Source organism: Ornithorhynchus anatinus, chromosome 14 (assembly GCF_004115215.2).
Source record: "Ornithorhynchus anatinus isolate Pmale09 chromosome 14, mOrnAna1.pri.v4, whole genome shotgun sequence".
NCBI classification, from domain to species: domain Eukaryota; kingdom Metazoa; phylum Chordata; class Mammalia; order Monotremata; family Ornithorhynchidae; genus Ornithorhynchus; species Ornithorhynchus anatinus.
In genome coordinates, this window is record NC_041741.1 from 706,607 (window position 1) to 723,825 (window position 17,219).

General features: G+C 49.3%; 1 protein-coding gene across 1 annotated transcript in view; it reads right to left on the minus strand.

Annotated features, from left to right (window-relative positions):
* HIF1A (hypoxia inducible factor 1 subunit alpha) overlaps window positions 1-16,933 on the minus strand; it is a 42,507-nt gene extending 25,574 nt beyond the window's left edge. Inside the window, exon 1 of the mRNA XM_039914107.1 lies at window positions 16,818-16,933. Within this exon, the coding sequence (XP_039770041.1) occupies window positions 16,818-16,852 (35 nt within the window). The 5' untranslated portion in view covers window positions 16,853-16,933. The remainder of the gene's footprint in view (window positions 1-16,817) is intronic.
* Between the last annotated feature and the right edge of the window lie 286 nt (window positions 16,934-17,219).

Genomic DNA, 17,219 nt, shown 5'->3' on the forward strand with positions numbered 1-17,219 from the left:
TTTGAGCTCCCCACCAGCTCAGATTTGATATTTAGACTGCGGGGCATCCTATTTGGTTTTATTCTAGGCTTAGGACCTCGGAAATACAGAAAGCCTCAAGTCCCAACTCCTTAACTTAGAATTCACAGTAGCTCGAACTTAAAAAGCCACACTTGTCAGTTCAAAATGAAGCAATGGCTAAGCTAAGTACATCACTGGAATGACTGGAAACCGTCTGCAAACATTCACAGAAGACACAGTGGAACCTTATCACAAGAAGCCTGGCTCACTGTTTCAACCTTGGGGCCTGTCTCCTGAAAAATGTCTCCAGCTGAGCCCAATCACTTCTGAGCCAGCTGCAGGGGTTAAGACTAATAATGACAGTAATATAATAATAACCGTGGCATTTGTTACGCGCTTATTATGTGTCAAGTACTATACTGTGTCAAGCGCTGGGGCGGGTACAGGATCTTCAAGTCGACACAGCCCCCATCCCACATGGGGCTCACAGTCGAGGGTGGAGGAGGAACAGGTATTTAATCTCCATTTTACAGGTGAAGACACAGAGGCACATAGGAGTTTGGTAACTTGCCCAAGATCACACAGCAGGCAAGTGGTGGAGCCGGGCTAAGAACCCAGATCCTCAAACTCCCTGACCTGAACTGCTTGACTCCGTGTTCAGGATCTTATCTCCCTAGGCCTGACAAAATGAAAAGGCTGAGATTGTCTACAATAGATCCTTATTTTAGTTGAACGGTGCTGCGGCCTACCCGTCCGGAACCCTCCCAAATGGGTGGAGAAAGGGGGAGGAGAGGAGAAGAGAGAGGAAGTCTGCTTGAACTTGTCTCAACCCACACTCGAGCTGGTCTCGGGGCAGGCCCCCCAGCCTGGTCCCCTAGCTCAGGGCCCCCAGGTCTATGGGTGCGGAAATCACAACTCCCTTTTCTCCAATGACTTTCATGATTCTGTTCATGAACACGCTGATTGCAACACTTTCCCAGAAGCTAATCTCCACAAACATAAGGGTTGACTACTCTTCTGCTAAGTCATTAGTATGAATTCAGACAGATTTAATAGGGACTCAGCATCATTCATTGCCCTTTTTAGGACACTTTAGATTTCGGGCTAGAATTACTGTTTCATCTCAGGGAGTTTGGACAGCCTTCCCTCTCCCCCCGATGCCCTTCCCCGCTCTTGTCTGCCACCGAGGGAGCCAAGGCCTCTGCAGAAGTGGAGGGGAAAGAGGTGCCGAAGCTACCGTCCTTGCGAAGGTTAAGCTGTCGGGAAGGTTGGGGCACATTCTCGCCTAGGAATACTTGCCTGGACTAATGAGCTGCCTCAAAGCTGCCCTCTCAAAATTGTGTTCAACTTGTTTTCATTGTTGCCTGAATTAAATTCACTTAGACTGGGAGCCCCCTGGGGGCCAGGCGCTGGATCTTAATTGATTTTCACGTAATTACCCCAGCACTTAGTACAGTGCTTTGTACACTAACAGTGCACTTAATAAATGGTAATAATAGGTTATCCAAGCACTCCTGGAGCCTCTTTTTTCCCACTGCACAACTTTCTGGGATCCCTAATTACCCAGGCTCCCCACCGGCTGCACGAAGAAGTGTTTCCTTGGGATTTTTTAGAGCTAGTAATACACAGCCCCTTGACGTGGTGCTGTGGAATTCAGTGAACAATTTGGAGCTTACCCGGATCACACCTTTCACGACTCTTTTTTTTTTTCCAGGCCCTCGCCTAGGGACTCTCTGCCTCTTTACCTGGTGTCCCGATCCTCTCAGATGCTGAACCTTCTCTGGCTCTCAGATCCTTCCTAACACAAGGTAATCGGAACCAGGCAGTGCTCAAGATGCAATGGAGCCATGGTTTCTACAGGGGCAGAACTTGGTCCCCGGTGGATTTCTAAGGCCTTCTTGATCCCACCCAGCCCTTCTGGCTCTTTTCAAACACTGGACCCATGACATAAACAGGACTTTAAAGAGGTGGTTAAACATTCAGCTGCCTAGAAATGAGACGGGGATAGGGGGTTTCTTGAGTTCCTTGGAATCTGCCCCCATCTCTCAAATGAACATGAAGGCCAATCAAATCTGTAGAATGCTTGACTCCATGTGCAAAGTCAAGGCAGGGGGAGGGCTGGGGAGAATTTTTGGAGGGTAGAGACCCTTCCCCTCACAGGCAGACAATTCAGAAAGACGAGATAGAAGCAGAGATGACCCAGCTGGAGAATCACGCATAGGTAAAGCCAACACCAGCACAGGGTTCAACGCCCATGGGGTTTCCTGCTAAATGGTCTCCAGAACCAAAACCCGGGGAGGTTCGTGCAGGTAAGCTGCTGGATAATGAAGCTAAAAGACCACCTGAGCATGACAGTGCCCCTCCTTCCCTCTCTGGAGACCCTATCTTGGGCTACCCAGGCTTCTTGTGGACAACCAAAACGCTGTTTCCAGACTGGGTCTGGGAGAAAGGGGCAAGCAAGAGGGGCAAAGGGAAGAGGAGGAAGAAGGAGAGACTGATCTTCACTAAGTGATCTTGGGCAAGTCACTTAACTTCTCTGGGCCTCAGTTCCCTCATCTGTAAAATAGGGATTGAGACTGGGAGCCACATAAGGGACAGGGACAATGTCTGAGCTGATTACCTTGTATCTATCCCAGCGCTTAATAGAGTGCCTGGCTCATAGTAGGCACTTAAATACCAGAAATAAAAAAACACACAAAAAACCTAATACCACGCAGATTTGGCAGTGACCAAGGAAGCAGAGTTCAGAAGGGGAGGAAGAGGACTGGGAAGCTCAGTCATGTAACAATGGGAACTACACAGAAGCCATCCTACGTCAGAGGGCCACAGGATGGTGGGCCGGGAACAAGGAAACCAGGAGGCCCCTCCCCTCCATTTGGGGGCATTCTTCTCTTCGGTCAGCTCCAGGGACAAAGCAAGGAGAGGTCAGAGGAGGGGAACACAAGGGAAGGGTGAAAAACCGGGGAGGAAGACTCAGAAATATCCCCCGGTTAATGGGGCCCAAGCAAAGCAAGAGGGGAGAGAATGGTGGAAAAGGGAAAGGAGTTGGGCATGGCGATTGAGGTTTCCCCTTCCAACACACCTACTCTTCTTCCCCAGTCCCAGAGTCAAGGATGGGAGACAAAAGTGGAAAGAACAGACCCACCTCAACTCAGGAGAGGAAAAGGGTGACAAAGGAATCTAGGTGTTCTACCTAGGGGACAGAAGAGAAGCCCAGCAAGGTGACGTGTTTTCCTCCCTGCCAGGTACATGAGGTGTCTCCCCTCCTCTCTTGGACTGTCCAGCTGGTGGTTTGGACAAATCAAACCCATGGGCTGATCTGGAGATTGCTCTGCACATAGTAAGCACTCAGTAAATACTATTGAATGAATTAATGGATGGAGATTAACCCACTACAGTATTTTTTCTATTTCTTAATTTCACTGGACATGTCAAACCCAAGTTTGACACACAACAAACAAATGAAAAATACATGTAGTTCACAGAGTTTAATCACCTAGTTCTTCTGGCCTTTCTATACTGCTAGCTTCAACCTCTTACAATTTAATTTAGAAAAACCTAAATAGATCCTGGGGCTAAACCAGAAGTTTTATAATTTTCTAAGACTAAAAGTACTTCAGGACTGCTACCAAGATTATCTCCCAGGGTCAATACTTTTTGAATGAATGTATTACAAAATCGCAAGAATTTTCATGGCACACTTAAAAACCTGATTCCTCTAAATTTCAACTAAAATGAAATCAAGAAAAGAACATTATTTTAACACCTAAATCACCACCTGCATTATTTCCACACCATTTAAAAAAAACAAAACAAAAACAATGAATCGTGACCCCATCCCAAGAGGAGAGGTTTTGGAATACTAAGAGAATTAGAGTACAAAGTTTTAAGGCATAAATCAAGAAAGGGTTACTGACAAGGTATGCATTTTATTACAAACACACACTAATTTTCTTCCAAAGAACTTTTTCCAATGCAATTAACTGGGAAGAGAGAGAACAAATAAAAGATCAAAGCCTGCCGCAGCCTGAGCCTAGAAGTAAGAACGTTGTCCACATCGCTGCTGTTCTTCAGTGTTTTCGGAGGTAGCGTGGAGGACGAGCGGTTAACCAGGCGTGTGGGTGCGGCTGAGGACTCTGTCTGACTGGGCTCTGCATCGCGTGCCCGGACTCCCAGATCCTGGCTGCGCCGGCCGCTTGTAGGCCCGTTTCCGGCTGGCATGGGTGGCCTCTAGATGCCCAGATCTTCCCAAAGCCTCTGCTCAAAGAGGGAGCCCCCTTTCTAAATGGTTGCCTCAAGGCCAGCTGAGCTGCTGCTGGTGGCTTGACAACCTCCTGCTCTCCCGTCATTCAGCCCCATCTTCTCAGAGACTGAGACATTTATCCTGCTTTTCCTATGCTCCCTTTCAGTTCACTGTACAGCAGCCAACTGTTGGGTTTTCTCCACGAGGCTGGGCCGCAGAGGCCAACTGACTCTCGGACCATTGCACGTGCCTTTCCCTGCCACCTGAAGCACTCTCCTCCCCTCCACAGTTTGGCCCAACCAGGTTCCTCCCATCCCTCGAAGTTCTCCAACAAATCCCTTTCCTTTCAGGAGGCAAACCATGGTCTTCTCAGTCTTATCTGTTTGCGCAGTTAGTTGTTGGCATGAACCTAATCTCACACTCTTATCTAGTGTACATTTGGCAATCTGGATTCATTTATCTCCAGGGATTAGAAGTTCCCGGACAGCGGCGAGGCAGTCAGTTTCCAGGCAGGCTTCCCCAAGCGTTTGGTCCCGTGTTCTGCGCTCAGGTAGGCACTACTTCAGAGAACGATGAAGGTACCCGAGTTTGAGACCGGCTCAGGGACGACACAGTGATGAAACTGCTCAAGCCAGAGATGCCTTCTGCAGTAGATCCAGATCTCACAGCCTGACAGAAAATCGGACACCATTTTGGCTCTACTGACTTCCTGCTTGCAGAATTTAATATCCCCACTGCTGCCAAACTGGTATTCTTCTAGAAGCCAGCCTGGCTTTCTTGACATGTCTGCATCGTTGGCTCAGGTAAGTAGAAGTCAATGACAGCTCTGCACCCTGTGATATGGATGAAGTCTTTGGTGTGAAAGAGAGACAGACAGAAAGAGAGAGACAGAGAGAAAGCGAGAGAGAAAGAGTGAGAGACAGAAAGAGAGAATGTGTAGGTTTTCCTGGGTCTTCTTCTGTCTTGTCAACCCATAGTATCCTGTACTAACTCTGCTAAGCAGTTAATAATTACCCATGTGTCTTTTTTGGGGCATATGCCTCAAAAGCACAGTCATCAGTACACAATTCCCTTGCCAACCCTGGTTTTTCCAACCACAGTTTCAAATATCCACGGGTATACCATTTTGGCTACCCTGGTACACAGTAACCATGGTTTTCCATGGCTTTGGACAAAAATAGCTGTTATTTCAAGCCCAGGCCCTCCCACTTGCTACCTCTGGTATTCAGCTCCTAAACTTACGGCAAAAGTGACCTTTAGTCACAATTACTTCCCAGAATATTGCTAAACAACTTCTAATCCAGTGATGAAGATCAAAGAGCATCTGAGTGCTGGAGGCACAAAGTTAGAACGCTGCCAAGTGAGATAGGTTTAAAATGATGGACTATTTCCCTTCTTTCTCCACAATCCTCCTTGAATTTCACACTCAGTTTGATGCAAGCCAGGCAGTTCCTCTATTTCGTAAGCCACTGCCGCAACTTGCAGGACCCCAACCCCGGCGGCTGACCCCGAAAAACCTGGATCATCCACTTCCCGAATGTCTGTCTCAAAGACTTCCAGTGATGCACAGGGTCTCGTGGCTCTGCCTTCAGGTCCCTTGTCACTTCCTCAACTTTGGTTGATTAGAATGGGTTAATCACTACCGGTCCTACCAATGTGAACTTCTCACGGGGGGGGGGGGGGGGGAGAGGCCAATTTTACAGACCAAGATTTTGATATCATATATTTCTAAATTTGACAAATACAGGATTGGGTGGGGGCAGAGGAATGGGCCGGTCTTAACATCAGTAATGGTATTTACTAAGCCTTTACTATGCACTAAGCACTGTTCTAAGCACTGGGGTAGATACAAGGTAATCAGGTTTTTCCACATGGGGCTCATAGTCTTAATCCCCATTTTACAGATGAGAACTGAGGCACAGAGAAGTGAAGTGACTTGCCCAAGGTCACACAGAAGACAAGTGGCAGAGCAAGGATTAGAACCCTGGTCCTTCTGACTCCCAGGCTCATGCTCTTTCCACCAGGCTACACTATTTCAGACATTTAACTCTCTTCTCAAACCCTCTGCCCTCCCTCCTCCAAAACTCTTGCCCCTAATTACTTGGCTGTGTAGTTGATTTACAGAATTCAAACTATAAGCGTGATCTCTGTAAAATCCCCCCGGGGCTCCACTCCAGTTCCCCCCTCCTCCTGACCCCTCTTCAAATCTTCCATCTTTCCCAGCAGTATCTCAAGAGATCTCCCACCTCCTCTCAAAATCCACCCTCTAATCCTGAGCTCTCCAACCTCATCCCTTAGCTCTTTATCAAAACACCTGTCCCCTCCCTTCTTCCCTCCAGTTATGCTAGCTTCAAATGTTCACGCATCACTTGGCCTTAAAAAAAACACCACCTTCATGACCATACGATTCCCTTCTTTTACTGCCCCATCTCCCTCCCACCATTCTTCTCCCAACTCTTTGAGCAAGGCTGCGTACACTTCCTTTCCTCGACTCTCTCCAATCCGGTTTCTGCCTCCTTCAGGCCACGACAGTGCCTTCCCTAAGGTCATTAATGACCTACTACTGGCAAAATCCAACGGCCTCTTCTCCTTTCTATTCCTCCTGGACCGCTCAGCTGCCTTAGACTCGGTGGACCACCCCCTTCTCCTGGGAATATTATCTAATCTGGGATTCACTGATTCTGTTCTTTCCTGGTTCTCCCATCTCTCTGGCTACACCTTCTCAAACTCTTTCACGGGCTCCTGCTCTGCCTCCCACTCCCCTACCTGTGGGAGTCCCTCAAGGTTCAGTTCTGAGTCTCCTATTCTCAATCTACACCCACACTCATTCGCTCCGACACCTTCAACTACCATTTCTATGTGGATGATTCCCAAATCTACCCCTCTAGCTCTGACCCCTCTCCCTCTCTCCGCTGCAGTCTTGCATTTTCTCCTGTCTTCGGGACATCTCCAGTTGGATGTCCTGTTGACATTTCAAACTAACGTGTCCAAAACACAACTCCTCAACTTCCCACCCAAACCCTGTCCTCCCCATCACTTTAGACAGCACCACTATCCTCTCTCATGAGCCAGTAACCCTTGCATCATCCTTGACTCATCTCTCTCTTTCAACCCACATATTCAATCTGTCACCAAATCCTTTCAGTCTACCTTTACAACATTGCTAAAATCCGCCCTTCCCTCTCCATCCAGGCTGCTACCATGCTGATCCAAGCACTCGTTTCCCAACTTGACTACTGCATCAGCCTCCCCTTTGACCTGCCCGCATCTTCTCTCTTCCCTCTCCGGTCCATTCTTCACTCTGCTGCCCAGATCATTTTTCTGAAAAACCACTCGGTCCATAGCATCCCACACCTAAGAAATGCCCAAGGGTTGCCTCTTGATCTCGCATCACACAGGGCCCTTGCTACTGGCTTTAAGGCACTCAGTCACCTCGCCCCCTCCTATCTGACCTCACTGATTTCCTACCACCCAGCTCACACGCTTCTCTAACACCAAGAGAACTACTCACTCTACCTCACCGACTCCCGGCCCACGTCCTGCCTTTGGCCTAGAACTCCCTCCCTCTTCATCTCTGACAGACCATCACTCTCCCCACCTTCACAGCTTTGCTAAAAAGTACACCTCCTCCAAGAGGTCTTCCCTAATTAAGCTCATTTCCCCTACTTCCTCTCCTACTGCCTGTGCGATGCGAAGTGAAAACCTGGAGCTGTACCCATTAAGCACTCGATACTCACTCCCAGGGTATTTGCGTACATATCCATAATTTAATGTCCATCTCCCCCTCTGACTGTGAGCTCCTTGTGGACAGGGAACGTGTCTACCAGCTCTACTGTACTCACCCAAGTGCTCATCACAATTAGGTGCTCAGTAAAAACCACCGATCAAATGATGATAACTATCATTTGTAAATACTCTCTCCCATACCTATACCATGGGTTGGCAATTTTCATCTGAGCTGGTCTCCCTCATTAGACTGTAAATCCCTTGAGGGCCAAGACTGCATCCTTTAACTCTTTTGTGTTTTCCACGTGCCCCACACAGTGAGCTGCACCCAAAAGACGTTTAGTAAATGCCGCCAGGTGATGGGTATCTGACTACAATCTCTGCTGGCAGGGGAGAGGAATGAGATACTTCCGTAGGTTCTCCGGTCTGCTCGCTTACCTTTCTTCCCGAAGATGGTGATTAAACGGCATCTCTTCAGCACTCCCCATGGGAGGAAAGCTGTGGGCAGGTCTTTGAGCATTAAGTGACCACATTTTATATGGATTGCTGCCGGAGTACTAGCGCATCCAAGCACTTTACTTTTTTTCATGAGGCTCGTTGTGGGCAAGGATTGCGTCTGCCAACTCTGTTGTACTCTTCCAAGCACTTAGTACAGTGCTCCGCACATAGTAGTAAGCGCTCAATAAATACCACCGATGATATTCCCAGTCGTTGCCACTTTTTCAAAAGTTGGAGCAAAGGTCATCACTCTACCTTTAGCCTGGTTTCTGTGTTTGGTCAGTGACGGTCATGTCCTTTCCATCTCCCCAGGATTCCTCCATTGCCTGGGATGAGGGGAGATTCATCTACCCTCTTTAGCAGTACTATAGTGAGACGCCAAATCGCTCCTTTATTGATGAGACAAGTCTGATCTGCTTAGATTGTATCTAATATCTGTCTCCCCCTCTAGACTGTAAGCTCCTTGCAGGCAGGGAACAGGTCTACCAACTCAGTTGTACTGTACCCTCCCACACGCTTAGTACCGGACTCTGCACACAGCAAGTTTTCAGTAAATACCACTGATCGTCTGCCCCAGGGCTTAGTAAGGGCTTAACAGAGACCGTAATAATCAATGAGAAAGAGACCTTGGGGTGGCAAATTGTCGGCCCCTTCGGCAGCCCACTGTGGGGCCGGCAGATTTCCTAGCTGGATCTGCATGCCACATCACTGGCGTTCGGAAGCCTTCCTTTCATTAGGGTTATGAGGCGCTACAGGGTGTGGACTCGTTTTTTGCTTTGCTACAAGTAGTTTTTTTGATCCGAGTCTCGCTGGATTCTTCCTACACAATAGACATTTCTTGGAGATGCACCCAAAGAGTTATGCAAATACCACCAAAAGGTCTTATTTAGCTTCAAACTTCTAGACGGTGAGGCTTCCTCTTTGGAAAAGCCAGACAGAGTGGTCCCTAAGCGTCAGTTAAATATTTCCTCCTGACCTTTTGGAAAAACTCGGAGCCAAGTAGATCGAGGCTATCTCGTCTCCGGAAAGTGGGAACTAATAATGTACCCAGGAGAGTTCAATGCTCTAACCAAAAATGGGAAGGGATTCCATAGCTACCTCGAAGGAAGAGAACCAGGGTCAGAGTGGATGGACCGATCGTCTACCCTAAGCTCCCTCTGTGCTGCACAGCCACACAACAGCTGGCGAGTGTCCCACGGTGGCAATCCTGCTGCTGCTCATTCACCCACTCCCCCCACCCACCCGGCTGCCAGGGACCCAGCTTAGCCCTCCTGGGACAGAGAGCTGCAGCGGGGCCGCCGCTGCAGCAGAATTAGTAACACTCATTCCCAGAAGCTAAAGCGCTTCCTTTTCTGCTGTGCAAAACCCCATCTCCCACATCAGAACAAAAACCCAACAAGGCAATGGAAAAAATTACTAGGGGAAACTTTGCTTCTGTTGGCCTTATTTTGGGTCTCTTGTGCCTTCATAAAAAGGTCGGTGAGAAGATGGCTGGAAAGAAGAGAGGGGATCGGTCTATTGTCACAGATGGGCATTACTGACCTGGGTGGTGGTGGAAGGGTGGGAGCCCAAGCTAACCAAGGAGCCCAGCGCAGCAACAAGGATCTTGGGAGCAATTTTTTTTTCCCTAGAGAATAAGAAAGCCCACGGAACAACCGCAACGGACTGTTCACTGACTCTCCAAGTTAGTAATCACCCCAAAATTGGAAGCCTCAAAAATTGAGAGAGCATAGCAACTAGACCCTCCTTTGGCTAAATACCTGGCATTAAATGAAAATGTCTAATGAGATCATCGGGTCACATCCCTACTTTATGACATCTTGGTAATTGTGCCCTTTGGAAAAATTCAGGCTCAAGCCCAACAGGGTTGGTGACTAGAATATTTTTACTCGCTCTCTGGCCACCTCGCTCACAAAAATCTAGGCCTCGATTTTCAGGCTCTTTCGGAATCTCGTCACAATAAACTTTTGAAAGTCTCGGAGGGGGTTCTAGGCATATTTCACCAATGCCACCTTCTCCCCTCCCACAATCCTGAGAGCGTCAAGCCCCAAGACAAGACCTTCAACGAGAAGTTCCTTCAGCACCACTGTTCTGGAAGAGTCACGGTCAAGACCCCGGAAGCTACCTCCCTTGGGTGGCATATTTGGAGAGAACGCACAACCTCCAAAATACACAAGCTATTTCTTTACAGCGAATTGGATCAGAATCAACTCAGAGCACTCTGAAGCAAGATCACGGTGTTGGAAATAGAGAAGTCCCTGGGGTTGACGGCCCAATTTCTTACAGAATGATCCACAGAGCACTCTCACCAACAAGTCACAATTAGGGGTTTTCAGGCTGGGGTCCTGTACAAGAACACCTCTCCAACTGCCATATAACAAACATATGGCAGAAAAAGAAAATGGTAAAGAACTGGCTTGTTCTTTACCGTATATAACGTGGGAGATCATTTCCACCAAGGAGAGGGTCTTAATAATAACCACCGTGGTATTTGTTACTCTGTGCCAAGCACTGTACTAAGCACTGGGGTAGGTTTGGGATCATCAGGTCCTACATAGGTCTCACAGTCTCAGCCGGAGTCTCTCTACATAGGACCCTATAATCAAGTTGCTATCATCATGAACCAAGATGAAGATTCTCTAGCTTATCTAGTCCACACTTTAGCTTCATTAAACACGCTTAACTTACAAAAAAATAATAATCACCAGGCAACACAGGTCTTTCAAGAGTAATCCCAACTAAAGCCACCGCATGACTCATGGTCTTGGTGATCCAAGGAACAAGGACAACCCATTTAGGGAGAAAAAACAAACTACCCAGATGGATGAGGGGGACGAGATTGGTCATGCCGAAAACAGGAAAATGAAATGAGGGCTAGAGGAGAGAAGGTCAGGGTGGACCACAAGTAGAATGGGTACGCAAATGGAGGGAGGTTATTTCAAAAGCCCGGTGCGATACTGGACTGTATTACTAGGAGTATGTCATGCAAGACTACTTCCATTGTACTCTCTGCACTTGTCAGCTCCTGATTAAAGTACACCCCGTTCCCCTCTAATGGCGGGGCGGTGCATTCTCGCAGAACCCAGGGTTACAGAAAACAGGCGCCATAGCATTCTCCCCACGTCGGACCCCGTGCACACACGCCCGGACATTTCTCCCATCACCACAGCAGGCCACATCCGGGGAGGCTAATGTCGGGAGATCGCTCCCTCATTTGACCGTCACGTTCTTGCCAAACCCGGAGTGAGAACATTTGCCGTCCCACCAGTACTGACTATGCGGGGGGCCTAGTTTTTGTCTCAATTTGTGAGAGAGCTACAGAGAGGGCGGAAGGGTCGAGGTGATCGGAGGACTGAGAAACGAGGCCATCTAACGGGAACAGAGAGTGCTGAGGGGGAGGCTGGTCGGGAGGTCGCTGTGTCCATCAAGGGTAGTAATGGGGAAAAGGGGATTGAACTGAGGCTAAGAGAAAAAACACTCTCGTCTGTTACACCCTACTAACTGGGCTCCTCGGGCAGTTTGTGACATCTCCAATCTTGGCACTCTTGAAAAATAGATCAGGAGCTTCCACCCGTTTTTACAGGCTGTACCCTCACGGCTCCGTTTCACCTCCGGCATCCCTCCTCACACCTGGACGGAGAAGACCGTGCAGTAGAAGGGCAATGGCAGCGGCCAGGAGGTCAAGGGGCAGAGGGGGAGATGAGAAATTACTCTTCCTGCCACCACACATCCAGGTCCCCAGAGTTTATACTTCTGGAGCTGCAGGCTCTGCTTCTTGTGCTCTTGGCAGAGGCACCAAGTTGGGAAGTTGGACGCAGCAACAGTTTCTCTTTTCACCCATTACAGCCAGCTGACGCAACTCCTCTCCTCGCTGGGCTCCCCAGAGTTCTTCCAACCACCTAGCACGGTGCTCTGCTCAGAACGGGCACTCAAAAATCTATTTATCGATTCCCTCTCCCCTTGTCCGAGAGCCCGGCCAGAAATAGTATAAGAAACACCAGCCCTATTTCCTACCACATTTTGAACAATTCCTCCTGAGTGAAAAACCTCTGACCTTGATTAAAGCTCCTTGAGGGAAAGGATCACGTCTACCAAATCTATTGTCTTTATTCTCCCAAGCACTTAGCACAGTGCTCTGCGCACAGTAACCTCTCAATGATTGCTCAAAAGCAGACTCAAGAGGCTCACCAAATATCTTCTGGGGGTTTCTAGAAAATAGCAATCCACTAGTCAAAGCTCCTCAAGAGATGGAAAACTCCTTGGGAGCAGGTATCATGTCCACTGATATTATTATACTCTCTGAGGTGCTTAGTAAAATGGGCTCCATACCAAGATGGCACTGCTAGTTTGATCATGGAAACCTCAATTTCATTGGAGGCAAAAAGATTTTGGAATAATTGAATATAAAGATTCCCACAACAAAATCCATTGTTGTTTTTTCTACACATGAAACAACTGAGGACATTTTCAAAATGAAGAGGAATTGCTTACACCCTTCATAGTTTAGAAAAGCTTAAAACACCCCACCCCAAAAATGCTAGCAATGTAACACCGCATTCTTTGGAGATCTACTTCTACATCTTTATGATGCAATGGGGAAAAAAAAAGGCTTAGTGTTGTCAAGGCCAAAGGAGGATTTCAAATTTCATCCCAACCTAATAAAAAAACTTGATATGAAGAGGATTCTCACAGCTGACCACGAAGTACTGGTTAATCATTTTTAAAAAGACAGTGTTTTCTCAAGTTGAAAGTCTCTTTCAGAGAGATTTTGCGAGGGTTAGAGGGATGGGTGCCATTCATCCTGGCCTTCAGGCTTCCAGCTGAAGGGGATAGGTGAAGCCATTACTTTCAGGCTGGTTTCCCCTGCCTCTTCCACCCCACAACTGAGAATGGGTCCCTCTGATCTGATGAATCTTACAAGTCTGCCTTCCAACTCCCAAACCCCACTCGCTCGGCTCCCCTCCTAGAAATCTCATCCCCTTTCCATCCTTGGATGCCAAATGAAAAAGTTGGCACCTATGGTGGGGGCGGGGGGAGTGGGCATGGCCATTTTAACTCTACCTGAACATTTACAAAATCGGTTTCACCCACTTAGTTGAAACCTAGGAATGTCAAATTGGAATTCCACCTCCCAGTGCAAAATAGAAGTCTCGATTAAAGTGGATCCAAAAAAGCCAAGGACAGAATGGAGAATGCTGTGGAAGGCAAGTGAAAGGGCAACCTGAACAGGAAGCATCCAAAGAGTGAGTTAAGATTTTCAGGAAAGGAGACTCCGAAAACTGCACTCCTTAGCATTTTCATTCTTCTCCACATTAGTATGTTAGCTCCTTGTGGGCAGGGAACAACTCACTGCTTGGTGTTGGGCTTTCTCAAGCGCCTAGAATGGCACATCACACCCAGAAGCCACTCAGCACCAGTGGCCACGGCTACTGGTTAGCTCTGCAAGCAATAAGAGACCCTAGAAAATAAACGATGAAGGACAGAATCGGGGGGAAAGACCTGGAGGAGAACAACGCAGGTGCGATGGAGGTTAGCTCACTCGCGGGAGGATCGATGCTGAGTGCAAGGGTAAAATCCATACTTTCAGCCTAAAGAAATGGGAGCGCTTGCAATGTTCAGAGCACTGTACTAAGCGCTTGGGAGAGTACAATCCAACAGAACCGGCAGAGATTTAAGAGGCCAAAATATGTTTTATTTGCTGTATTTTTATGAAAACCTCCAATTGCTTTTACAATAGTGAGGTAGGATCACCAAAAGGTAGTTCATCTCGGGTTGAATTTCCTAGCTATTCTCTCAGGTTTAAAAGAAAAACCCCCAAACCCTGTTCCCTTCCTCGTGAGAAGCGCATTTATTCCTGGGACAACGGCTGCTGGCCAAGTTAAATTTCCCACTTGCAACGTTGGCCGAATGTGAAGCAGCATGGCTTAGTGGAAAGAGCCCAGGCTGGGGAGTCAGAGGTCCTGTCAACTGTGTGACCTTGGCCAAGTCACTTCACTTCTCTGGGCCTCAGTTCCCTCATCTGGAAAATGGGGGTGAAGTCTGTAAGCCCCACGTGGGACAACCTAAATCAACGGTATTTATTGAGCGCTTACTGTGTGCGGAGCACTGTACTAAGCGCTTGGAACGTACCAATCGGCAACAGATAGAGACCATCCCTGCCCAGTGATGGGCTCCCCTTGTATCTATCTCCCCCAGCGCTTAGAACAGTCCTTGGCACATAGTAAGCGCTCTACTCTGCCACTTGTCAGCTGTGTGACTGTGGGCAAGTCACTTCACTTCTCTGTGCCTCAGTGACCTCAACTGGAAAATGGGGATTAACTCTGAGCCTCTCGTGGGACAACCTGATGACCCTAGATCTCCCCCAGCGCTTAGAACAGTGCTCTGCACATAGTAATCGCTTAACAAATACCAACATTGCTATTATTACCGATTAGACTGTGAGCCCGTCAAAGGGCAGGGACTGTCTCTGTTACCGATTTGTCCATCCCAAGCGCTCGGTCCAGTTCTCTGCACATAGTAAGCGCTCAATAAATACTACTGAATGAATGGTCTCTGATGCCCAACAGTCCATCCCAAGCGCTCGGTCCGGTGCTCTGCACATAGTAAGCGCTCAATAAATACTACTGAATGAATGGTCTCTGTTGCCGAACAGTCCATCCCAAGCGCTCGGTCCAGTGCTCTGCACATAGTAAGCGCTCAATAAATACTATTGAATGAATGGTCTCTGTTGCTGAAGAGTCCATTCCAAGCGCTTGGTCCAGTGCTCTGCACAGAGTAGGCGCTCAATAAATACGACTGAACGAATTATTACCCATACCAACATTATGCTAGGATATTTTCTTGCGCTCAATAAATACTATTGAATGGTCTCTGTTAACCGAACAGTCCATTCCAAGCGCTCGGTCCAGTGCTCTGCACAGAGCAGGCGCTCAATAAATACGACTGAACGAATTATTACCAATACCAACATTAGGCGAAGATATTTTCTTGGGCTTCATACTATTACATGAATGGTCTCTGTTGCCGAACAGTCCATTCCAAGCGCTCGGTCCAGTGCTCTGCACAGAGCAGGCGCTCAATAAATACGACTGAACGAATTATTACCAATACCAACATTAGGCGAAGATATTTTCTTGGGCTTCATACTATTACATGAATGGTCTCTGTTGCCGAACAGTCCATTCCAAGCGCTCGGTCCAGTGCTCTGCACAGAGCAGGCGCTCAATAAATACGACTGAACGAATTATTACCAATACCAACATTAGGCGAAGATATTTTCTTGGGCTTCATACTATTACATGAATGGTCTCTGTTGCCGAACAGTCCATTCCAAGCGCTCGGTCCAGTGCTCTGCACAGAGCAGGCGCTCAATAAATACGACTGAACGAATTATTACCAATACCAACATTAGGCGAAGATATTTTCTTGGGCTTCATACTATTAAATGAATGGTCTCTGTTGCCGAACAGTCCATTCCAAGCGCTCGGTCCAGTGCTCTGCACAGAGCAGGCCCTCAATAAATACGACTGAACGAATTATGACCCATTCCAACATTACGCTAAGGTATTTTCTATGCGAACCACACAGCGGGCCTCAAAGAAAGCTTCGGAGGGGGCCAAGGGGTGGCAAAAAATAGCAAGAACACAAAGAAGTTTATCTCCTTCGGGGAGTGATTAGGGGAGTTAATCTGGGAGGGCCCGGTGGCGGGGTTTAGGTTAAATCCAGATCGGTGGGGGCCGATCCAACCCCGCTGGCCGCCGCACCCCCGACTCCACCACAATTCGGGCTGGAATTGGGGCAAAAATCTCAGATGTGGGGGGAGGAAAGCGTTGGGGTACCGCCATGCCCGGGGAGGGGAGGATTAAACCGGGAGATTGACGGGCAGGGATGGTCTCCGGTGCCCAACTGTCCATTCCCAGCGCTCAGTCCAGTGCTCCGCACATAGTAAGCGCCCAAGAATGAGGGTCCGGGGCCCGGCGGGGGCCTTTCCAAGTGGGGTTTCGTTTTTTTTTTCATTCATTCCGTCGTTTTTACTGAGCGCTTCCTCTGGACGAGGGGGTGGGAATGGAGCATTTTTGTTTGGGCTTAGGTGCGGGAGGCCGGAGAAGAAGCCCGGCCGGCCACCATTCGGTTTACGAGGACTTTCCCCGGCGGCGGCCGTGGGAGGGGCGGGAGGCGGCGGCGGCGGCGGCGGGCGGGTCGGTGGGGCGGCCGGTCCTGTGACAAGATGGCGACGTGGCCGGCGGGGAGAGGGGGGTCGCTGTGTGTGTGTGTGTGTGTGTGTTTGTGTGTGTGTGGCGCGCGCTCGGCGGAGGAGCCGCCTCCTCCTCTTCCTCCTCCTCCTCCTCACCTTTTCTTGTCGGTGCTGCCGCCGACGGCCTCCATGTCTGCGGGGCGTCCGGGTGCCGGCGCGACGCTCCTCCGTCGTCTTCCCGCTGAGGCGGCGGCGGCGGCGGCTGAGGCGGCCCCGGCGCGCGCGCCCCCCGCCCTCCTCCTCGGGGCGGGAAGGCCGGCCGCGCGCGCGCCCGCCTCACCTGAGGGGCCGGCCTCCCCCGCCGCGCCAATCACCGGCCGTCCTGACCCGGAGGCCCCGCCCCCGCTCCGGGATCCGCCCAATCAGGGAGCGGACAGCGGAGGCCCCTCCCTCCCCCGCGGGAGGGGGGCGCGGCGCGCGCCGGCCGCCGTCACGTGCCCGCACGCGTGCCCGCGCGGCGCGCGGGACCGGCCGCCGCTCGCCGTGATTATCCTTAAT